At 39.2% G+C, this 24,854-nt stretch overlaps 2 protein-coding genes across 6 annotated transcripts in view; one reads left to right on the top strand and one right to left on the bottom strand.

Moving 5' to 3' along the window:
• Nucleotides 1–276: 276 nt before the first annotated feature.
• Nucleotides 277–15,820, bottom strand: LOC114474623 (zinc finger FYVE domain-containing protein 1). Of its 3 annotated transcripts, XM_028465041.1 has the most exons (12): nt 15,589–15,820; nt 13,085–13,366; nt 12,153–12,375; nt 11,133–11,350; nt 10,905–11,011; nt 9,368–9,476; nt 8,662–8,759; nt 8,450–8,567; nt 4,011–4,181; nt 3,742–3,934; nt 1,482–1,586; nt 277–1,325 (listed from the first exon to the last, which is right to left on the bottom strand). In XM_028465041.1, the coding sequence occupies exons 1-12, from the start codon at nt 15,703–15,705 to the stop codon at nt 1,093–1,095; spliced, it is 1,974 nt and encodes a 657-aa protein (XP_028320842.1). In that variant the 5' UTR covers nt 15,706–15,820; the 3' UTR covers nt 277–1,092. The 3 variants fall into 3 exon arrangements, with proteins under 3 accessions (XP_028320842.1, XP_028320844.1, XP_028320843.1); XM_028465042.1 differs by lacking the exons at nt 277–1,325; nt 1,482–1,586; nt 3,742–3,934; nt 4,011–4,181 and adding exons at nt 4,460–5,318; nt 5,603–6,050; XM_028465043.1 differs by lacking the exons at nt 277–1,325; nt 1,482–1,586; nt 3,742–3,934; nt 4,011–4,181 and adding an exon at nt 4,453–6,050.
• A 6,888-nt stretch (nt 15,821–22,708) lies between these two features.
• Nucleotides 22,709–24,854, top strand: part of dpf1 (double PHD fingers 1) — an 82,475-nt gene continuing 80,329 nt past the window's right edge. For 2 of the 3 annotated variants that reach the window (XR_003675382.1, XR_003675381.1), the window contains exon 1: nt 22,709–22,890. Coding sequence is in view for 1 of the 3 variants with exons in the window: in XM_028465064.1 (XP_028320865.1) it covers nt 22,778–22,890 (113 nt within the window). In the remaining 2 variants the exon portion in view is untranslated. The remainder of the gene's footprint in view (nt 22,891–24,854) is intronic. The other variant, XM_028465064.1, reaches the window with a different exon arrangement.

Genomic DNA, 24,854 nt, shown 5'->3' with positions numbered 1-24,854 from the left:
TATGCAGTTCTTAACCAACACAAACATATACCAATGAAAAACAGTATTAAAAATCGATTATAAAAACTACCACTTGTTAAGTGATTAAGTAATATCTCTACTAGGCATTTTTTTTGGGTGTATACATGTTTTATATATTTCTGTGATGTGAGGTTCAAATCAATTCAAAATTTCTTTAAAAACCCCGGAAAACGTATTTAAAGTGTTGTTTTGTCCTTACCTCTTTTTATGGACACATCCTGCACTCACAGTTGAATTATAGAGCAATTGACATAATCAACTTTAATCCACTTTTATTCATCGTTATTGGATATGACAAACATTTTGACCACCAGAGTTTTGATCCAAGATGTGCTTTATTACACCAACAGTTTTAAATGAGTTTGAGCATTCTGACTCATATGCAGTGGTTCACTTTATATATTAACATCATTAAAGTAAACCTATGGTGCTTCCTACACAGGTATAATCTTGCAGTGGAATGTCTAAAGTCCTAAACTTCATCATCCCACGTCTGTGATGAGGACCACTGCATACATGTTGAACACAGACGCTGGGATAGACGTAGCTTTGTTTATTAGGCACAAATAATCTCAAATGTCTTTGAAAGGGAGAACGGCTCCACACACACACACAGCTGTAGCTCCGCCTCCTTCCGCCCTGAGTTACCATGAAGTGTTGGAAATCCACAAACTGTGGTGGAGAGAATCAGGCGATGATCAGCGAAGAGGATAAATGTTCAAAACATGATTTAAAAAGGACTGAATTGTCTTCAACAGAAATGTTTAAAAGTCCTTCACGTTCGTCCCTTTTATTTGAGGTTGTTTGAGTGGGTGGGGCAATAAAAACTATTAAAGGTGTAAAAACTAAACATGACTGTGCAGTGATAAGAGGAAGGCAAGTGTCTAAAAGCAGAGGAAAACACACCCAGCGTACGATAAATGAGTGGCTCTGATTGGTTAAAGGAAGCTGCAGTGTGGGCAAGTCTGATCCCAGGTCAGCACCGAAAGGCCTGATTATGTTTGCATGTTATTCCAGTCAGGATGGAGCAGCCGTCCCACTTATCAGAGGAAGTGTTTCCAATGGCGATGCTCACAGGCTGTCAGTGCGGGCGTAGCAGCTGTCACACACCCTGACCGGGTGGTCCCAGCCCCGGGAGGGAACGGCCTTCATGTGTGTAGAGCACTGCCCGCACACGCCCTGACCACACGCCCTGCAGTGGTGCTTGGACATGGTGGCAGTGAAGGCCTTGGAGCACTGGTGGCACTGAGTGATGCTGTGGTCTGGTACCCAGTAGTCCGGACGGGCCACATCCTTTACAAAACCTGAGAGGCACATCAGTACGATTAATGCAGATCAATGACTTTAATCAGTCTGTCTATGAAGATATAACAGGATGTAGCTAAGGGGGAAGGTTGGCTGCTCTACCATTGAATATAAAGACTTTATAAAACAGGTGTGGAATGTAGCGTCAGACTCACACAGAGGATAGTCCACTGCTGACGTGACCATGTCCAGGGTAGACTGGGCCACCTCCGTTACCCTGCGGGCAATCAGACCACGAGGCTCCACGTTGCTCGCTATAACTGAGACAATCAAACACCCAGGTTACACACTAGCAAACGCACACACTAAGCATGTAGAGATTAATCGATACAAATCAATATCTAGATAACAATGGCTTAGATAGCGCTTTTTTTCAAGGAGACTCAAAACCTTTATTCTTTCACACCAGTTGTACCAGTGGTGGTAAGCTACAATGTAGCCACAAACTGACAGAAGAGTGGCTGCCATTTAGTGCCTACGGCCCCTCTGACCACTACTATCCTAATTCACAATTCATACATACCCATTCATACAAGGCAATGTGGGTAAAGTGCCTTGCTCAAGGACAATGACTTGGATAGCACAGGATTCGAACCCCCAACCCCTCGGTTATTGGACGACACACTCTACCAATGAGCCACAGATACAATTGACGGGTGAAATTGTGACGCATCGGTAAAGCCCTTGGTTGCATCGATTGTTTCATGTTGTATTTTATTCTATCCTGTGTTTCCGAGGCACATTGAATGCGCCATCACTGCTGCGTGTTTTGTTTTGAACACGGACTGAAGCCGGGAGGCACAATTCTAACTCAACAAACATGGAGGTCCGAGAGAGCAGCAGCTATATATGACATTTATAACGCACCTAAAAACTTCAATTCAGGCTTAGAAAGATGGTAAACTTGAAAATACGCAGGGGGTAGTTTGCATCTTTCTTTGCACAGGCAGTTGTAATAGACCTAATAGTGAAAGGTTATTATTATTATTAGTATTATTCATATTAGAAATGTTCATTTCTTTCTGCCCCTCACTACTGTATTAGCCTAATACCTGCTGAACAGTTCATATTAGTATCTGTGTGTCAGACAGAAATATGGACATTGTACTATTGAAAGTGTCACTTTAAGTCACACATTGAGAGTGATGCTGTCACTGTTCAAGTTGTGATAGTGAGATAAACAGGTCTCAAATGTGAGGAAACCGATTCCTATTGCGTATGTTGAATCTGGTTCCAAATCCCAACCCTACTTGTGAAAAGGCCTGTTTTGTTGTTGTGCTTTTTAAGAGGTTAAAAAAAAATTGCATAAAGTGATGCAAAGTACAAGATTTTAAGCAAAATGTGCACTTTTTGTTAAATTTGCTGCTTATAAGGAATACAATAAATCCACTGCCTCTAGTACCAATGAATTGCAGTTTCTTATTTTCTATCTAAATGTTTGGTATAATTTCTTTGCATCATGTTGAATCGCCTCGTATTGCCAGGGGATTCAATGTATCACTAATGTATCGTATCGGTGGTAATGTATCAAGGTGTGTATCGAATCGTTGTCAGTGATGGTGATTCACATGCTTAGCACAGACACCATTATACAGTATCTATTCACAGTACTATGACTTTGGATACTTGCTGTGTTCTACTCATGTGATACATTTTTTTTAAATCATATTTCCCTTTGCTATTGATTGAACCATTATCTTTGTCCTCTTCTCTTTTTTATCTATATTTATTGTTTGCACCAACGAACCAAAACAAAGTCCTCCCATTGTGTAAACAGACCTGGTTTCAGGCTCATCAGCAAATACATGTCAACAACACTGTGTTTAGGAGGCATTTGTAAATATTTAAGATGGACTTTTTCCAACAGAGAATGGGACAGAATGGCAGTATGACAGCCTTTAAACTTTAGAAACTGATTATCTACTGGGATTTTAACACGCAACCCTCTCTGGAGTTTACAGGAAATAGTGGGGGGCAGATTTCTGACTAAACCAGAGAAGAACAATCAGACTGGTCTCAGGTCACTAGGGTTCTATCTAAATGAGAGGAACATATATATTGAATAAAGCTCAGTTTTTAACTGCAAATTCATATTTAGCTAAACGAGGATTTGTTCCATATATGCAGAGTATAAAGAGGCCAATAAGATAGATTTCTGTGCCCCTTGTTGATCTAATCTTACACGTTTATCTGTTTACATTCCATATCCATGTCTTGTGAGCATTTTGGAACATGCGTCCAGACAAGAGATCTCCATCTCAGGTATTTCATCAGACTGTAACTGTGCATTTCTCTATCTCTTTCTCTATTGCTGCAAGAAATTGATGTAAAACCTTAAAGACAAAACAGTTTTTGTTTCCAACAATTGGGGGAGTTTAGGCCATGTTTCAGGCACACAGGCTGCATTAGTCGTACCCATTGTGCTGGTGTCTGCTGCCCCCCCCTGTCGGTAGCAGGTCTGACAGACCCGCACTGGGCTGCTGCCCCATCCCCTCTCAGGCACTGGCATCCTGTGGCTGGAGCAGGGATGGCAGAAGCCCTCTCCACATGACCGACAGTGATGCTTCCTGTCGCTCTCCTCAAACAGTTTCTGACATCCATGGCAGGCCTGAAGCAGCAGGGAATGAAGAACACGTTCATGTGATGTTTGTGTTGTGTTTTCAGCTTCAGCTCTACACACTCACAGTGATCTCTGTGTTGGCCCTCCAGTAGGGAGGGGCCACCTGGTCAGTGAGCCAGGCTGTTACAGCCTTGGTGGGGCCAGTGCTGTACTCTGAGACAGACTGGATCATGTAGTTCATCCCATCCAGGACCCTCTGAGCTGCGTTTTGATGGTTTGACAGGAAGTTGTCTGACTAATAAGAAAAAAAATGACATTTATACAATAAGTAAATACATGATAATATTGGTTACTTAAAAAGATATTGTAATTTCTGCTTGTATGGTAGGAAACTCTATCATCTGGTTGGGAAGGGTTCTTCTATATATATATATATATATATATATATATATACCGTATGTGTTTAAATTATTACATTCTTATTATCATTAAATTATTTTCAAAATTAAAACACGACACAATCTTAAACAACTGTATACTTACACTTTCTCAAATATAAATCTAGTTAAAATACAGCTGGTGCAAAATGTAACTATTCCTGACGACTCGTGATCAAAAAATAATTGTAGGGTGAAAAAATGTCTGGGGTCGCCAGAAAATTGTGATATTAAAATGGGGTCACAATCAAAAAGGGTCTTCATGCAGATGTTCAATGAATCATCTGTTATTCTTTACTATAGTGGAAAATAAAATGATATTTATAGTTCTGAGTATGAAGATATAAATAAAAACTATTGCTGGTCGGGTTCCACCTGTGCAACATCTGACTGAATGGAAATGATGATCATCAGACTAAAAAACAAAACCCTGAATAAAAAAAAAAACCAAAAAGCTCTTCCACAGTACTCAGTGCTTTAAAGTTGGTCCAAGCATAATCTCTTAATATCACAACGACTGACCAAGACCATATGACCAGTATGTAAGGCTGCTTTCACACTAGAACTAAACATTTGGCTTCAATCTAACCAGACTTTGATGAGTCGGACTGCTTTATACTATTATAATAATAATACATCCAAATTTTATAGTGCTTTTTTGGACAGTCGAAGACGGTTTACATGTGGAATAAAACAAAAAAGGGGATTTATAGAAAAGCCAGTTTGAACGGGTGGGTTTTTAGTAATGGTTTGAAGTTAGGTAGTGAGTCAAGTGAGTTCCAAAGGGTGGGGGCAGTGACGGCGAAGGCTCGGTCCCCCTAGGTCCGGCGGTTAGTGCGGGTGACGATAACGTCGGCTGAGCGGAGGTGGCAGGTGAGTTGGTGTTGTTGCAGGTGCTCGGTGAGGTAGGGCGGGGCCAGGTTACAGAGGGACTTGTAGGTAAGGAGGAGGAGCTTGTATTAAATGCAGCATTGGGGAGCCAGTGGAGCTGTTGCAGGATGGGGTGATGTGTTCTCTGGACCGGGTGTGAGTGAGGAGGCGGGCATGCAGAGTTCTGGATGTAATGCAGTTTTTGGAGATGAGTGGAGGAAAAGCTGTAGAGAAGGCTATTACAGTAGTAAAGTCTGGAAATGATGAATGCATGGATGAGGATTTCAGCTGTTGACTGGGTAAGGGAGGGGCAGAGGACGGCAATGTTGCGGAGGTGGAAGGATGTTTTAGTGATGTGGTACATGTGTGTTCGGTATGTGAAGGGAGTCCATTATGATGCCGAGGTTGCGTACAGAGGGGGAGGAGGTGACACTGTGACCGCTGATGAGGAGGGTAAAGTTCTGGACAGAGGGGAAAAGAGATTTGGGGTCGGTGATGAGGAGTTCTGTTTTATTGTTGTTGAGTTGGAGAAAGTTATTGTCTATCCAAGTTTTGATATCGAAGATGCAGTTAGTGATGGTGGATAACTGGGGTGATGGATTTGGTGGAGATGTAGAGTTGGGTATCGTTGGCATAGCAGTGGAGTCCATGGTGATGATCTGACCGAGGGGAAGCATGTAGATGGTGAAGAGGAGGGGGCCGAGCACCAAACCTTGGGGGACACCGTGGGTGACGGGGGGAGGGTGGGAGTTGCAATTGTTGATAGAGACAAAGTGTTGATGGTCGGAGAGGTTGGAGGTGAACCAGGCGAGTGCTGCGCCGGAGATGCCAATTGATTGTAGACAGTGTACTAGAGTCTGCGGCGAAGAGGAGATTGATTGTGACTTTGAGAAATGCTGTTTCATTTTCCATGAAATTAGTACTTTCATACACTGCAACTTCTTTTCGCCTCTCGCAGGCGCAGTTTTCCGCTGATATGGCCTGATCCGAGCTTTTTTGGAAGCACTGTCAACGCTGGAGCCACTTTCACATTGTTCTCCATAGACACAGTACACTCCCATAGGTTTAATACACAGAGGCGGTGCCCTTTCTGTGCGTGGGCGTGATTCTAGCGCCTCTAACTGACACGCCCCCAGTGTTTAACTCACTCAGTGCCCCCAACGAGATATCTCGTCATTTCAAATCAGAACGCTCAGCACCATTGACGAGAAACTCGTCATTTGCGTTTTTTCACGGGGATTACTAGAAAACACCCTGGCGGAGGTCCCTCATCAATATCCAAGCTGTGGGGTGTTGTAGTGACCAACGGTGCCCTGACGATTGCAGTGGTGCACCTTTAGACGAGAGATTAGCCACTGATGCTACCATTAGCTGGGCAGGAGAAGGAGGAACGAGTGAAAATATGGCACTACAAAGACATATTGTGACGTATCCAGCTCACAGCTCCACATACTAACACAGAACATGTGTGGACCTGAGTGGATTATTGATAATGTTGTGATCGTGAGATAAAACCATCAACTAACCGGGCTAAACGGGTCATTGCTGCGTGTCGGGAGGAAGAGGAAGTTACGTCTGTGTACAGACTGACGGGAGGGAACGTTGGAGGAACGCCAAAATACAGTAAGAAATCCATTCAACTCTGACATAGACAGCAAAATAATAATAATTTTGCCATCAAAAGCCCGGTCTCAGTGTTTTTTTAAGTTTTATATAAGGAAACAATGTTCAGATGTTAGAGTTGTCACTAAAGCAAAAACAAAAAATAGCTTTAAAGTCACTGACAGAATTTTTTTTTACAAAAAAGCTGTTTTCTCAGCTTTTTGCTCTGAAACTGAAGATTTGTGTAAAACTTGCTCTATTCAATGGCTTATTACAGAGAACAGAACGGAACAAGCCAGAAACAAATGGGTTTTTTTCATGACAGTAGAGGCTTCAATCTTTCAGAATCTGGTGTCATATTTCAGATAGTCATAGTAGAAAATATTCTGTGGGTCTTTAAAATCAGTCAAAATGCTCAAAAACGGCTGGCACTGAGGGGGGTAGAAAATTTGAAAGTGGCTGGCACTGAATGAGTTGTTTTTTATTTATTTTTTTTTTATTTTTTAGACCTAATTTTATATACTTAGCAATTTTTTTCATCTTTCAAATTTGGCTCAGTGGTCAATGACACGTTAATATTAAAATCTGGGCTGGGGCTCATTGGCCCCCACTCTTTCTGCTGGCATCTGCGGCTCCTGGGTTTGCAGTAGCGGTTTTTGCACATACACTGGTCTACGATGCACTGGCATGCCTTGGGATGTGGGAAAAAACTCGTACTGGGCTTAATCTTAGACACGTTGATCCCAAATACCTGCTTTAGGTATTACCACTCACTTCCTCCATCTGTCCACAGCCACCACCATTATAGCTAAGCTTCACACTTGTCACTAGACTGGCTTGATTACACAACATGTTCTACTACAACTTGACATCTCACTCTCACTTTAAAACAATCAATTCTTCCCAACCCTTTCTATTTCCTGCCTTGAATCTCTCCTCCCTGCTCCCTTCCCCCTCCCCCACCACCCCCTCACCTAGGTGTAACACTGCTCTCCCTTTTTATATCCTCCCTATAATAAAATGCTTCTTACCCTTCTTTAGGGAGGGCTGGTGATGGTCACAATTAAGCAATAAAATAAATTAATTTATTTCATTGCAATGACAAAACATGCATTGCTGTCTCATAATGATTGCACTTCTTGTAGTGTTGACCTCTGACAGCATGTGCAGACAAGTGAAAAAAAAAAAAAAAAGAATAAACAAACAAAAGAAAAGCAATATTCAAAGTTAAATACAGTCAGTTATAGGGTAGTGGCAACACGGGCAAGTAAGAAACCAGGTAAAACTGATATGATGTGAACACTGTTGTTTTGATTTTAGCCATTTTTGAGTCCTTTGTTAAAAGCATGGTCCCTAAACTCTAATTTTAGATGCGTAGTTAGAGTTCCACAGTTTTGCACCTTTTACGAAGAGAGCAGACTGACCAAAAGAAGTCCTGCATCTTGTCGGGTATTAGTGGTTGAGTTATGCCTCAATAGAATGGATCCTCCACTCTGCATCTTTACACACCTGGTCAGCACGTGTTTATGGAAATCTGATTAGGCAACAGCAGCTATGGCAGTGTGTGTGTGTGTGTGTGTGTGTGTGTGATTCAACCAAGTGGGGAAAACAAAGGTCTTGTATGAAAACAAAATATGAAGGCTTTGTTACTCACACCCTCCCAGACATGTTTGATCTCGGATCGTACGACGCTGCTCTCAGGGTCCTGGTTTCCCATCCAGTACTGTCTGCTGCGGTAGATCACACCACAGCTTGCACACTCCAACACATACCTGATATGGAGCAGACACAGACAAACTGAGGAATATCACAACAGATGGTGGACATAACACTTGAATTAGTGTGTGTGTGTGCATTCAGACCTACCCTGACCAGGCGTACTTGGCCAGTCCCAACCATGGGTTTTCTGATGATGCTGATGTTTTAGGGACAACAATCACCTCTCTTCCTCCTTCATAGCACTTCTACATCAACCACACAAAGGAACAAAGAAATATTAGAGCGCATTAAAGGGCAACATGGGCAACTGACGGCATTGAAGGCAATTTAAACATTAAAAATACTCTAAAAACATACTAAAATACTCAAAATTACAGAAAGACACACACAAGGACAACAAAAACACATACCAAAAACACACAAGACTGCTAAAAAAAATAAACAAAACAAAAATCAAGAAACACACAACAAAAATGGCAAAACCACAAAAACTCTGTTCTGTCCTGTATTAATGCTCAGATGGTCATTGCTCTAAATGCTGAGGTCATTGCTCTAAATGCTAACATGAATAATGACAATGTGGCCCTAAGCTCTGATACAATCACACATTTGTGGCCCCTGTTGTGATAAAAGTCATCCATCCCTGATCTAGAATAACTACAGAGGATTAACCATGATGATGTTTCACAGTTTAAAGTGACTTACTGTACATTGTTGGAAAGCTTTTGTTCTGATGAAGTCCTCGTAAAATACTTTGATTTAAAATTTCTAGAAACATTGATTCCACCGCGTATGTTCAGCACGTGATGGAGTCTACTTCCTGAAATGAACTGCAGTAAAGCTTGTGTCTTACCTTACAGATGAGAACCTTGTTGCTGTACTGATGTGTGAACTGACACAGTCCATCTGCCATATGGGGAACCCTGTCTCTCAGGTGGTTCATTCCCTTTTTACAGCGAATACTGTGGATTCAGATTAAAATAACAGATGTCAGAGTCAGATACTAGGTTTGACTCTCTGAGGGAAAACAGCTCATACCAGAGCTTCACAAATATTCGTTGTGTTATCCAAACTGCATCACATTTAAAGAACATAATAAAGACTCAAGTCATTTACACAGAGTCTGATGGAACCTCAGAAAACAATAGAATTAAGAAGATGTTTCTACCTTAATGTGTAATTATTATGGTATCATCTAACTCTACCAATGGCACAGCATTGGATGTTTTGCTGACAGGACAAATAAAGAACCCGTAGAAAATTGAACTGAAATCTTGAGAGTGGAAGCTTTCGCTAGGGGAAGTGAACCCATGACCTCAAACTGTTCAGACCAGTGCAACACACAAGACACATTTTCTGTGAAGTAAGTTACCAGTAGGGAGGAGTTTTAATTCACCCTGACTTAACGACTAATTAATCATTCCTTGAAACCTCTGTTAAACTTTTAAAATGTGCTCAACTTCTTCATGGATACCAAGAGCTAAATATGGCTATGTTCAAACTGCAGGTCAATTCCCATTTTTTGCCCACATGTGACATGTATCTGATTTTTTCATGTCATGCTAAAATCCAATGCTTTATTTCCCTGTATCGATACAATCAATTGATTACCTTTTATAACAATTTTATAGTGATTAATGTCATTCGGAAGGCAAACAAGTCGAGCACAGATCGATGTAGTTGGCTTGTAGGAATATAAATCGATTCATTGATCGAATGGATGAATCGTTACACCCTATAAAAACACAACATAAAATCACAGCCTTAGGATAAGTTTAATACTCGGGATGTCCCGATACAACTATTTCACTTCCGATACGATGCCAACAATGCAGCCTTGAGTATTGGCCGATACCAATATCGATACAATATCAATCCGATACAATATCAGCATGAATACTTTTACTTATTTTGTAGTGTGTGGAATGTTAGAAAAGGCTTTAAACAAGTGATGTTACTTACAAAGAAAACAATAGTCAGCAACAGTAGGTATGAGACAAACTGACCCATTTATTACTAACCAATTGGTTACATAAATTTTAACCTTCAAAATAATATCTACAGTATTCTACAATTGAATAAATATAATACAATGTATTACAGAAATTTTAGATGCAGTCCGATAAAATACGATATTCATTTCCTAGCAATATCGGATCGGGACAGCCCTATTCTAAATACATGTGTGCAAAGATAAAGCCAGGTCATTAGCTGAGATGCTAGTGTACAGACTACTTTAAATCCTTAAACAGGGCTGCTATTGGAAAGGCCTGGCCTGAAACACTCCCAGTCCCAACTCGTCAATACTGATCACTGTAATTAACCTCTCTGCTCTATGACATAAGAAGTCTAACTAAAGTTTCACAGCACAGAGAATGTATGGGACTTACTTGCAGCTGAGGCAGACAGCGGAACAAGTAAAATACTCGTCTGGGAAGAATGAGTAGAGAGTCATCTTATCATCTGCCAGTTCTCCACAGAAACGATCGCTCAGAGCCTAAAGATGGACAAACAGGGACAGAGGGAATAAAAAATAAAATTAAATAACTCAAAATGCCTTTTAAAGTAAAGCTTGGATTTTGTTTGCTCTTTGTGTAAAGCTCTTCTCTCACACTTACTTCCAGAGCGCGAAACACAATCCCAGGCTGGCGAGGGGAGCGTGTGTGTGTGTTCTTCACTTGCTGCCCGACAGCTTCCAGCAGCTTGTTGTAGTCCGTGGGAGGTGTGATGGTCTGTGTGCCGACATACTGCACCGAGCTGAAAGCCTCTGTCCCTAAATTCAGGTCGTGAAAGCGCTTTTGAAGGAGTGTGTCTGCATGGCCAGCTGCTTTGGAGTCTGAAAGAGGAAGAAAAATGTAAATATTTGAGAATAGATTGTTAAGTTTAAAACAAATTCTAAACATAACGTGCCCACATTTGAAAAATCCTCAGCCTGACATTTGAAAAATCCTCAAAATATTAACTGTCACGAAAAATTATTTAAACTCTTTTAACTCAAATTAAATAAAGTGCAGTAAACAAAACATGATTTGTCATCTAAAAAGAGACAATCTGAGTTTTAAGAGCAGCATTTAACAGAATAGTTCTCCCTTTCGTTTCACTTATCATCATCATCATCAACTTTCATATTTTTCACGACAAAAAATTATTTATCCACAATGTGAGCTATTAGGGATAATCTGGTATCAGAAACGATGTCCACAGCTCATCGTGTCACTTTAAATGCGTTACCATATTAGACATGTTTCCGAGTACATACGGTGTTTGCACACTGCTTTTGTCTTGTCCACTTGTTTATTTCCGTCTTCATACTTTATACTGAACCCAAAGTGTTGCCAAACAGGGGACTTGGGGTCTGCAGGTGGGTTTTCAAGTTAAGCAGAATCACTTGCCATGTTGTGAATGAGGAGCTGCAAAAGGTGGAGGCGGAATCAACGCCACGTCCGCTTGTCCGTCACTTAATTACAGTATGTTCGCCAGGCAACTAATATATGTTTTAAATGGTCCGGCTGATTAAAAATAAAAATGAATAGTGTAAAACTGTATGTATGCTGAACCGGAGGTCGCGTACCGAAGGGTTCGGCACAAATACGCAGACCGTTACAGCCTCAGCGTTTCTATATTTTGTGTGTCCTTACCATGACCAAGCAACTGAGTGTGCGTTGTTTCCTGGAAAACGATGACAGCCGGTCCGAGACAGGAGAGGGGCACGTCCAGGCCACAGCGGCTAGAGAGAGCCCTCAGCTCTGGGGTGAAGTGCTTCAGGTAAGCCCCGGAGGCGCTGCTCAGGAAGTGGAACATGTCATTGTGGAGGCGCTCAGCCCGTGTGCGATACACCACTATGTCAGATACAGCCAAAACCTGGTGAAGAGATAAGAAGCTGTGTCTGTGATGAGACCTTATACTGGTGTAATAACCGTGTTATACATAAGCTGTTAAAAAATGGCAATAAAAGACTATATATAAAACATTTTAAAATAAATACAAAAACCATAAGGAAAACATGAATGATTAATCTAAGATTGTGATTTTTCTTGCATATATATCCTAATTATATAGTTATCTTCTGATAGTCTGAGATCAGTCAGTGTTAAATGTCTGTCTGCCTGTGAAGTCACTCCTGATCTATAAACACCTAATGTATGATGTTTTAATCCAGTTATTTTCAACCTTGGGGTTGTGACCCCATGTGGGGTCGCCAAAAATGTCTAGTAATTGATTAAAAAAAAAAAAAAAAAAATACTCATTGAAAAATTACAGAAAATCTTACACAACCATTCAATTTCACTTCCCCAAATATAAATATAACTCAAAGAAATGTAAGTTTTGTGTGTTAATCCTAGCTACTCTACATTTGTAACAACGTATAACAAACATGATCAAAAACTAGAAAATTCAGGAAAAAAATGTCTTTGGGTTCACGGGGTCATGATCCAAACAAAGGTTGAGAACCACTAATTTAATAAAATATCACCCCTGTACATCAAATTACAAAGTTGTTTTGTGGACTTTCCCACAAGGAGCCGTTAGTGTACATCAACTAAACCCAAATGGGAACCATAAGAAGTACCTTCAGCAATAGCCTCATTCTCTGGTTCTGATTGGCTGCAGCTCCAAGAAGGCCCTCCGTATCCAGGGCGACCAGACTGAGAGTGGGGTTGAATGCGGCCCACACTCCCACCGTACAGGAGCTGGGGGACTTTGACGTGTAGAACATGGTCTCTCCATTGAACAGGATGTGATTGAGAGTGTGGGACTTCCCATCACCGGTGTTTCCAAAAATAGAGAGGACTTTGACGCCCGCTACATCGGCACATCCCAGTCTGTCCAGGAACTCTGACTCATCACGTACCTGGTGGACATGAAGGACGACACAGTCAGCGGATTGGGCAGAGAATAGAACAGCTGTGTACATGAAGATGATTGACCATGACAACACTGGCAGGGTTTATGTTTGTTTGTTGTTTGGCTGAAGTACCCCTTTTCTCTAATTTCTGAATCTAAGTAGCCCCTTTGTCCGACTACAACATTTTGCTTAGAAAACTATTTAAAAACAACTATAGAGCATAACGATGGAAAGAACAAGTAATAGCACACATTTTAAAGAATCTCATAAGTGGAATAAAACAGTATTAAGTGCAGTGGTTCCCAACCTTTTTTGGATTGTTTTCATATCAAGAATTTCTGGAGACCCCAAAGATTTATATATATATTAATTGCATTTAAGTTTAACGAGATTTATATTTCACAAATTGAAAATAAAGGAATACAGTTGTTTAACATTGTGTGTTGTTTTTTTTTTTAAAGGATTTTTTTGGCTCTAGTGGCCTTTATATGACAGTTGCTTGACAGGAGGGGGGTGAGAGGGAGCAGGGAATGACACGCAGGAGGGGGTCCCAGGCCGGGAATTGAACCTGGACCCGCTGCAGGTGAGGAGCTACAGCCTCGGTACATGGGGCGGGCGCTCAACCTACTGAGCTACACACCGCCCCTCTGTGTTGTTTTAATAATAATAAAAAAAAGAATTAAAAAATTTGAAAATTTCATTCAAATTTTTCAGAAATTTCAGGCGACCCAATTTAAACCCCAGCAGCAACACTACATGGGGTCGCGACCTTCAGGTTGAATAACACTGATTTGAATGCTCCTGAATAGATTTATTTCTATAGTTTTTATCATTTCCAGTCATCTCAAACCTAGGGTGGGACCAAGACTGACAATGTTACTTTTCCACTCTCTCTCACTTAGTACCCCCAGTAGTGCCGAGGTGTATTACTTAATACACTTTTCAGGAAGTAGCAGATGTATGAATAAGGCAGATATAAAGTGCATGAACCAATTCATTCATGGATGGAGCAATTAAAAAAAAAAAAAAAAAAAAAAAAAAGCATTTTATAACCTTATTAGAATAAATTCCATATAAATAAAATTTACAAGTATTATTGACAGTTAGAACCACCATTATTTTGAAACTACCTGCCCTTTAATCACGATAAAGATAACCTATATTAGTCCCACAAAATGAAAGTGTGCAGTGTTTCAGCTGCAAAGAATCACAGTGTAATAAAACAATGGCAATAAGAAGAAAAAGCAGAATAAACGATATATACACGCACACCTGTACACAGTACAGAGTGAAAAGAGGGAAGACAGTGGTGCAAAAAGGACATTGCACAATAAAACACAATATATCCAGTTAAAAAATAAAATAAAATGGTAGACTTGATATATATATATACACAAACAGTGTCGGTCTTGGTCCCACCCTAGTTTAAATATGTTAAATGCTCGATAATATTCACCAGTAGGTGGTATTTAAGTGTGTCACTAACCAAAAGAAAAAATAAATAAATACATACATATGCATATATAGATTGTGACCTGACCTGGATAGTTATACAGCTTATCTATTGTACACTTTGTACAGATGTGACGTAATGGAGCCATGTTTCTGTCTCCCTGCAGGTGATCTGTGTACTTACTGTACTATGACTCACTGGGATCTCCCAATGATTCCTAATGGGAGCTTTAGCTGGGAGATAAACAGTCTAAGTGAACACATTTCTAATTTGACAAACTGGTATAACATTCATCAGTATGGACAGACAGACAGACAGACAGACAGATCATTTCTTTGTCAGTTTGAAAACATTAACTTTGTGCAATGCGTTAAAAAGAACTAAAAATTACAGATTTTCCATTATACAAATTACACAGTTATACAAGTGCTGAGTAATTGAGAGTAATATAAATAGGGTTAACAATTTGAAAAAGGTTAAAGTTGTTCCCTAAACAGTCCCATCGTCTATGAAACAGATGAGTAAACATTCAGAGTCATATCAAGTGACTGGATGAAGTCATTACATGTTTACTACTACAGTAACAAAGAGCTCATTGTCCCGAGTATTAATATTTCACTCCATTAAATGTTATAATTGGGGTAACTTGTTTGATTACTCAGCTGTAAAAGTCTACTCAAACCTTTACAATAGATAGTTAAATGGTTACAGGGCCCACGGAAATGTGTTGCCGTTCATTAGCCTGTAAGCTAGGCGTTAGCTGAGCTAACTTTACCTGCAGGTTTTCCTGTTCGTCCACCAACAAGAAGCTTCTGACACCGTCTCCACTGCCTCCTGCCTTCATGGAACTGATCGATAAACTCTCCATTTCTCTCATGAGGATGTCTGACATTGTTGTTCAGTCACTTAAAGCCTTTTGGAGAGGGCGGAAACGGCTAATACGAAAGTTCACCATGACTCTCGCATATCCGTCACAACAACAACGCGTGGACCGGAGACGTTGTGGGAGGGGCTTACAAGCACGTACAATGACGTCAGACGTAGCGCGTTTCACGGTACGTTACTGCCACCTCGTGGTCAAAGTGAGGTACAGGTCACAAAATGAATTTTACCTCAAAAAGTATTAAACGCTCCTGGAAATTCATGCTTTTGTATCATAAACACGTCAAATGGTTGATTTAAAACTATGTTATGACTGTTCATCAAGACATGAACGAACAGGTTAAGCGCTGAAGTTGTCTGGTATAGGTTTGATATAAAATACAAGTAATATAATTAATATTTAAAGAAAATAGACGACGGGAAACCAAACTTCTGGTTCATCTTTGCCTGACTTCACAAATGCACTTTTTAACATTATGGATTTTTTTTTTTTTTTTTCAAGACGATTAAAACTGGTTCTAAGTTAACACAAATGGTGAATCAACCTCATAATAATCTCTTTAAATTCGGAATTGAATTTTCAAAGCACTTTTTTTTTTGTAAAGGCAATCACACTTACTTTGACAAAAATAAGGAATGCCAAGAAATTCAGTCATCACAACAGCTCACTATTTCACATTATAAATAATTAATTTTAAAAAATAACCACATGTCTTGTTGGCCTTGTTCAGTGAGGTCACTCAGGTGTCCCTAATCTCACAGTCCAGGCTTTGGATGTTTACTGACATATTTAAATCAAAAATTATTTAGGAGAGCTTTACATCAAGCAAGACAGCTTAAGTAGTTATTTTTAGAAAACATCTGCGACTCTGTATTTATGTGTCTCCTGATGAACTGAAAATAGTCCATTATATGCTCCGGATTTAACGTGATAACAATATTCTGGGAATCAGGGTGTGCTTTTAACTACTGGCAGAGGTTTTTACAGGCCAGTGCTGCCATGTTAGGGCTGCTTGCTAATGTTCATTAAATATTTGTTAGCACAGATCTATAAATATCACATGTCACTGAATGGCTTCAGAGCGGCGCCATTGCTGCAAACATGACTGGAGAGAGAAATTCCAGCACAGGCTGAGCTTTTGTTAACTTTTTCTTTCTTCACATTTCCTTACCTGCACGTTTCCATCCCATCTCTCTAGAAAAGGAAATGAGATCATTGGTTTGTACTGTTCAAAAACTATCACACAAAGGTACATAAAATTACTTGGAACACGAAGAAGGAGAATTTACAAGCGATGTAGAGACAAGAACAGGAAGATTCAGAGGAATAGCTGTAATGAAAGGATGGTGTTGGACGAGGCTTGGAAAAGATTTCAGCCTTTCTCTGAGCTCAACCATAAGAGACAAACGTCTGAAAGAATCAATTATAGGCCCTTTCCAAAGCCATCACCCCTGATCGATGAATAATTGAAGCTGTTCCATGCAGGACTATCTTAGCACAGATACTATAGGATGATCCATGGGTCTATCAACATGCAGAGTGATATGAAGTTTGACAAGCCCTGCCTTCAAGAATTATCCACTGAATGATACATAAAATGTTTATATCGACTGTTTAATAAGTCAGGTCAGCTTCTCTTAAACCATTAAAGTTCCAACTATAAAACATGTTTGGATGTATTGTTGGGTATCAGCCTGTGGATCTTTAGAAAAGCAAGAAAATGCATGAATAAGTAAAGAAAGCGCTGCTGCAGGTCGTAAGATGGGAATGCTTGAACCTTAATAAAATGTATTTGCTGAACAGCTGCAGCGTCTCCTTAACCCTGGAGGACAAACTGTTTATATTTCACTTTAGATAAAACAACTAAAAGGTTATTAATTTATTGATTTATATATTTTTTTTAAACAAAATTTTGGGAATAATACCTATTTTCTGTAATATTCAATCCCCACCCCTTTTAAAAGGGGATTTAGTATTTATATTTTATGTACATGCATGAATTTACACATGGTGCAAATGTGAGATGATGACCCTGATCTCTCTGTGTAGATACATGCTAATTATTTTCACTACATTATGCCTAAGGAGTGAACTGAATAACCCATTGGCTTTACTGATTGAAAGGCAAATGTAAGGACGAGTGTTTAGGATTTACTCTAGACCATCTGTTGTGTCGGTTAACACAGATCCGTATGAAAAAAACTCCTCATCTAAATAGTTTCACTTGTGAATAGTATACTCTTCCCATATCCTCTGATTGGTTTACTGGACTTTATGTTTATAAACCTATATCTTAATTTCCTGTTTTGGGCCAAACACTAAGTCATTCTTTTCCCTTTAATTTGAAATCCTGATCACAAACACTCATCTTCATATATCTTTCTTCACTTCACATAAATCCTTCTTCTTCCTTTGTTCTAACCTGACATCTCCACCTGCTCCCTTTGTTCTATTTTACACACCATCTCTTCTCTGCTCAAGTCCAGACAATCCCAAACCTCTATGTTTTCATCCTTGACTGACGCACTTAGGGAGTTCCTTTGTGGTTTGGTGGTTTGGGCTGAAATAAGCAGAGACAGTGTCAGGATGTTTGGGTTATTGGTCAGATGCAGACTGGCCTGGACTCCATAGGTGCTCAGCTGGACTGTGATTTGCTATCAGACTGCTGCTGTTAGGTCTCTCCCTGACTTAGGTGTTCCTCATAGTTGATATGTGATTACAGAACCAACCCTGTGTCCACATCTGACCAGTAACTCTACAACTCATTCCATTCAAAACCGCCACAACAACAGTGGTAGTCGACACATGCCAGAGTCTGTGTGCAGTGTTTGTTATCAACGTGTTGTTTAGATGGTCTTCTTAGCTCACCCTGAGAGAGAGAGAGAGAGAGAGCGAGAGAGCAAGAGAGAGTAGTCCTGTAATAGAGGTCGACCGATATGAGATTTAAATAAAAATTCAGTCGATAACCGATATTTAAAGACAATTTTGGAAGCTGATATTTGAGGCCTATATAATTATTTTTAAAGCACATTTGATTATGAAAAACAATTGAAACACTCATATGCTATAAATGTAAATATTAGAAATTAAATTAAATACATCAATAGAACTCTTAATATTTATTGAACTTTAAATATACTCGTACACAACCAAGTAAAACAAAAAGTACAGGACGGGTAAGTAGCAGTAAAGCACAACAACAATATACAATGTGCAAGTGGGTTTAAACTAAATACCTGTTTTAGGTATAACCACTCACTCCTTCCCTCTGTTCACAGTCACCACCATTATACCTAAGCTTCACACTTGTCACCATATGCACAACTACAACATCACATCTCACTCTCACTTTAAAATAATCAACTCTTTCCATGTCCTACCTTGATTCTCTCCTCCCTGTTCCCTTCCCCCTCACCTAGGTGTAACACTGCCCTCTCTTTTTATATCCTACCTATAATAAAGTGTTTCTTACCCCTCCTTAGGGAGGGCTGGTGAGGGCTAAAAATAAAATAAAATAAATAATAATACATTTTTTTTGGCCGAGGGCCGATCTTGAAAAAAGTTGATATATCAGCTGACTGATATATTGGTCGACCTCTATTCTCTAATGTACTATACTACTCTGGTGTCCTCATGACTAACCAGATTCATGGTGATCACTTTTAAATGTAATCAACATCTTCATCTTTATCTAACTGCAGCTCAGCCTCCTGTATTTTAGCCACTGTCTCCAAACCATCATGGCAGCTCTAGCTACTGTTTTATAGAGCCGTCACCTTTCAACCTGAGTGTAGTTCCATCCTTCAGTCACATGTCAGTCTGACACTCACCTAGCCTGCCTGCTCTATCTTAGTCACATCATTCTGTGCACTGTTTGTGCCTTTGAATGAGGTTTAAAGTCATCAAACTCTCTATCTCTATCCAGATCCAGGGATTCTCTCTCACTTCAGTTCAGATTTATTTCTATACTCTTCATTGTACATTTACCTCTCTGTCTTTTCCATAAGCTTCATCCATTTACTCTTTCATTTACCAAACATGTCTGGGTTGGATCAACATTGAACCTTCCTGTGTTGAGTTTGCATGTTCGTACGCAACTTTTTCACTTTTTCACTCCTCAGGGATGGGTTAAATGCAGAGGAGGAATTCCATTAATGTAGTAACATTACATGGCCAATTAAAGGCGAAAGCCCCGATTTAATCTTAATCTTAAGATATACCGATATTGCTGCCTTGAGAATTGGTCGATATTGATATCAATCCAATATTTGCACGAATCATACATACTTTTATTATTTATTTTGTATTGGGTAGTTAGAAAAGGCTCGATCAAGGGAGAGTTATATTTTGTGTTATTGTTTTCATCGGTTAACTAGACTATGACTAATTAAAAAAAACAACAACACATGTTAACAAAAACTATCAAAATGTATTTATATTTTTTATCAATTAATAAAAACCTAAAAACTCTTGTGATCATGTGATCTTACGCATTGATCACATCAAATCTGTCCGTGTGTGTTTACAAACATTTATACCATTCAATATCAGGTTGATAAATGCTAAGTGAATCTTTGAAAAATGCATTAATTTTTATACTGTATAGTTGACTATATCTGTAACAAACGAAGTTGACTAAAAATCTTAACGTCATTTAATGAAGTAAAACTAGAGCAACTGAAATAGTCCTGATATTTTGACTAAAACTACATTGTATTTTTAAACAAAAGACTATGATGAAAACCAAATTAAAATGTGCTGTCAAAATTAACACTGATCAAGAGACATTACTTTAACAGAGAACAACAGTCAGCAGCAGTCTGCATGTGAAAAACACACCCATTTAATAATAAACAGTGGGTCGACAATTTAATAAAATGAATTGAAAAAAATAAAGAACCTTAATAAATCCATTAAAAACAAATTATGTATCAGAGACATTAGATGCATGGCGATGTATTCAGACACTTGTTTTTTTTTGTTTTTTTTACTGATATTGGTCCGATGTGAACATCAGATCGGTACACCTGTAATTTAGGATTATCTCCAAAACATTAAAGGGAGGGACTTGACCACTATTGGCCATATGCTGGTGCTCAGTCACATTGGAATTAAACCTCTTATCTGACCAGAAGTATTCATTTGGGTACAAAAAACCCTTATTGTGTTATCACCTGTTTTCCTCAGAATGACAATAAGCTTCAAATACAAAGCTGAGGAGCAGCATGTTGACCCAGGGCAGTAATGTCAATATAGGTGAGGTCTCCACCTTTATTAATATAATCATCATTGTGTTCATAGGTATATAGGTAGCTTATATTAAATAATTATAACTTGTATATGAGTAGTATATAATATTGTATTGTATGTATATTGTTCATGTACTGTATATAGATCTATGTATGTATATACTGTATGTATGCATAGGTGTCTATCTGTGTGTGTGTGTATATATATATATATATATATATATACGGGTGCATATATGTGTATGTATATATATATATACGGGTGCATATATGTGTATGTATATATATATATATATATATATATATATATATATATACGGGTGCATATATGTGTATGTATATATATATATACGGGTGCATATATGTGTATGTATATATATATATATATATATATGGGTGCATATATCTGTATGTATATATATATATGGGTGCATATATCTGTATGTATATATAAGTAGGTCATAGGTAAATTGCTTATACTGGTAGAATAGGTCAGACTTTTTCCTATTTTTTAAACGTGTAAATATTTCATTGAAATCTTAACTTGCTTGTGTGATTCCCTTTATTTTATATGTATTGTTTTTGTTTTAACATGTAAAAAAAAAAAAAAACAAACAAAAAAAAAATCTAATCAATTGATGGTCAGAGCCAGGGTTGTGGTCAATTATAATTGTATTCACGTAATTGATATTGAATGACCATTATGGCATAATTGTAATTGTAATTTTAAAAATCTGTTGTTGTAATTGTCATTATATTGTAATTGAGTTTAGATAATTGACTTTGTAATTGTAATTGAGTTTAGATAATTGACTTTGTAATTGTAATTGAGTTTAAATAATTGACTTTGTAATTGTAATTGAGTTTAGATAATTGACTTTGTAATTGTAATTGCCATGAAAATTTTATAAAAATTGTCAATATTAAGTTAATGCTAAACTGGGGAACCATGTTACAGTTCTATGTACAGTTCTACACATATGTAGTTAACAATTATTAAAACATGTTTCATATCAAGATCCCCCCCCAAAAAAATCAATATATAATATGATATAATATAATGTATAATATATATACTGACATAAAAAAGGCTTAGATGCCCACTTCAAAAATATTAAAACCTATATTTTTATTGATTACGAAGCCTAACAAGGTAACCAATAGATAGGAAAGAAATTAGATGATATATATTTGTTTTTTAGAGTATTTTGCAGTTGATTCAGGACCCATTATCATAAGAGATGCTAACAGAAAGCTAACACAAGAGGAATGTTAAGTAATTCAGCTCAGTAATTGTGATTAATTGTAATTCTATTCAATCGAACTTTATTTATATAGCACACATAACTTATTACTTACATGAATTGAACTTTGGTGTTTGAGAATATAATTGTAATTGACTTTTTGAGAATAGAAAATAATTGAAATTGAAAAAAAAAATACTGGTCACTGTAATCATAATTGAATTGTAATTGAACATGTAATTGACCCCAACCCTGGTCAGAGCATGTCAGACTGATCTAATCTGTGAAATCAGACCTTGACTTGCCTTCACCATAGACCAGAGAATCCACCATCCAACCTCGGTTTAACTGGAGGCTTTTTCCTCCTCATGTGTAGCCTCTAGGAATTGGAAATGGGGATCTGGTCGTACCCTAACAAGTCCGAGGCGGGACTGTAGTCCACTTTAATCAGCGCTGCCCTCTGGTACTTGTAGTTCCCCTGGTCTGCGTGGTTGGTGTTTACATGTGGAAAAGACTACACTTCCCCAAAGCTGTCACGGAGCGCTCCGGCTTCTGATTGGCTGCTCGCTGCAGCCGCAGCAGCAGAGAATGAATGAAATTGAAATAGCTGCTACATTACATGTACAATACCGGGCTCCGCAGTGTTGCATGCTATCATACTATACCAAAATGGCCACAGCGGTACAGAACCCTCTCAAATCGTAAGTACGGCACGTCCATGTTGTGTTTGAGCTTGTTTTGATCCCAGCATGGTGTCAGAGGCAGGAGGAGAGCCTCATATATATGCTGTGATTATTCTCGGCATGATGACCAACATCATACAGAAAGCAGAGCTCATGGCAATAGATAGGAAAGGAAAAGTTATCTGTAAATGTGCAGCAGGTTTGTTACTGTATGTGCGTGTGTGTGTGCGGGTTATTGTGCGCTCTGATTGTAATTCATCATCATCCTTTGCCAGCAGCAGCGTGTGTGTGTGTGTGTGTGTGTGTGTGTGTGTGTGTGTGTGTGTGTGTGTGTGTGTGTGTGTGTGCGCGCAGAGATGGAGGAATGCCGGAGGTAGATTTGGGTGACCCGGTGCGGTCCCTTGTGGGTATAGTCAGCCAAGATCACGGTGAAATACGCAGAAAGGCTGAGGGTGTATTAATTAAACAGCTTTGTAGCTCCTTTGTGCGCATTTTTTTTTTTTTGGAACCAGAGGGGTTAAACAGGTAGGCAGACGAGAGGGATGGATGCTCCCTGTCCGGGATGCAAGTCCGACACTCTCTTTTTCATAAATATATATATGTACACATAAAAAAAACAAAAAAAAAAAAAAACACAGCAGCTGTGTTATCTTTTCTAAATCACAGTCCTTGACTGGAGGATTTATTTCAACCCTAGTTTCCCATTCTTTCTTTCCTATTCTAGTCCAACTGCCAAAGAAAGCTATAGATGATGAGTGTCTGCTAGCAGGTACCGAGAGGAGGACAAGCCCTAAAAAACAAGTCTGCATTCCAACAATAGCGAGGAGCTACTGATGGAGATTCCGTGCACACACACGTACGCGCACACACACACGGTTTAGCAGTTTGAAACAAAGAAAAGTCACTAAAACCTGCTGCGGCGCGCACTGGAAGCTGTGCAGGATTTTAACCTGAGAGTCTCTTCTGTTTGTCTGAGATGCAGACGAACAGATTTCGTGCATTTCGTGCACGTGAAAGCCCGAGACTCACTGTTCGTGCGTGCATGCGTGACTGCTGTGAAGAACACTTTGAGAGAGGAGCGGACCAAAGGCTTTCCCGGTGGTCTGGAGTGGAGTGGTATTTTGGAGGCATTTGAAGTGATGGAAGAATGCATGAAAACGCCTCATAGAAAACATAGGTAGAAAGTGAGGTGATGCAAGACTTTATTCATATGATAAATGTTGCACCATGCTGTTCAGGTGCAGGTGGATGACGGTGTGACAGAGACTCTCTGAGCTTTCTCCTCCCCCCTCCTCCCCCTCGCCTCGCTGTTATATTCCATGCCTTGTTCACCCATGCAAAGCCAAAGTGTGGCCACACTGCTCCCAGAGGCCCATGGTGACACCATGTCACAGGATTAAATTGACTGATTTGCATTGGATTTATATATACAGGAAGATAGATGGGGCTTGAATACAAGCAGCAAGTGAATGAATGAAGGAACTGAGAGGGAGGAGAGGAGTTTTGAACCACTTTTAAAAATGCTTTAAACAATAAGCCTCTCTTATAAAGGAAACAAAAGGAGTCAAATGATAGTAATAAAAAATGAAGACAGGCAATTTTAGCTGGAGGTCTGTGCTGGTATTAACCCTGCGGGGATGCTGGATTGCAGCTTCCTTTCAGCAATTGACAAGAAGTTAAACACATTCAAACAAGCCCACAACAACCAGATGTGTAAAGGCCATTGTTACACAGTATGGTTTCCGCAGTGTAATGAGGCTTTTAAACGAGCCCTGGTTATTAGCATTGTCTGCAAACAAACCCAGTGTCAAAGGGTTAAAAATAAGATGCCATATCTGCCTATCTGATGTAAGCATAGAGTCAAAGAAGCTGCCAAATGTTGGCTCGACATCAACCATGTGCGTGTGTGTGCGTGTAAAACAGTGTCCTTATTTCACCCAAGTCATATTCAGTAGCTGCAATAAAATGCTTTGTGTGTAAAT

This window comes from Gouania willdenowi, chromosome 13 (genome assembly GCF_900634775.1).
Source record: "Gouania willdenowi chromosome 13, fGouWil2.1, whole genome shotgun sequence".
NCBI classification, from domain to species: Eukaryota; Metazoa; Chordata; class Actinopteri; order Blenniiformes; family Gobiesocidae; genus Gouania; species Gouania willdenowi.
This window is presented reverse-complemented; position numbering and strand designations above follow the sequence as displayed.

Excerpts from the sequence above, each read along its gene's own strand:
- LOC114474623 (XM_028465041.1), bottom strand. The coding sequence starts at position 15,705 with ATGTCAGACATCCTCATGAGAGAAATGGAGAGTTTATCGATCAGTTCC. Across the intron at positions 12,376-13,084 it reads GAATGAGGCTATTGCTGAAG|GTTTTGGCTGTATCTGACAT; the intron begins GTACTTCTTATG and ends TCTCTTCACCAG. Across the intron at positions 11,351-12,152 it reads CACTCAGTTGCTTGGTCATG|ACTCCAAAGCAGCTGGCCAT; the intron begins GTAAGGACACAC and ends TTCCTCTTTCAG.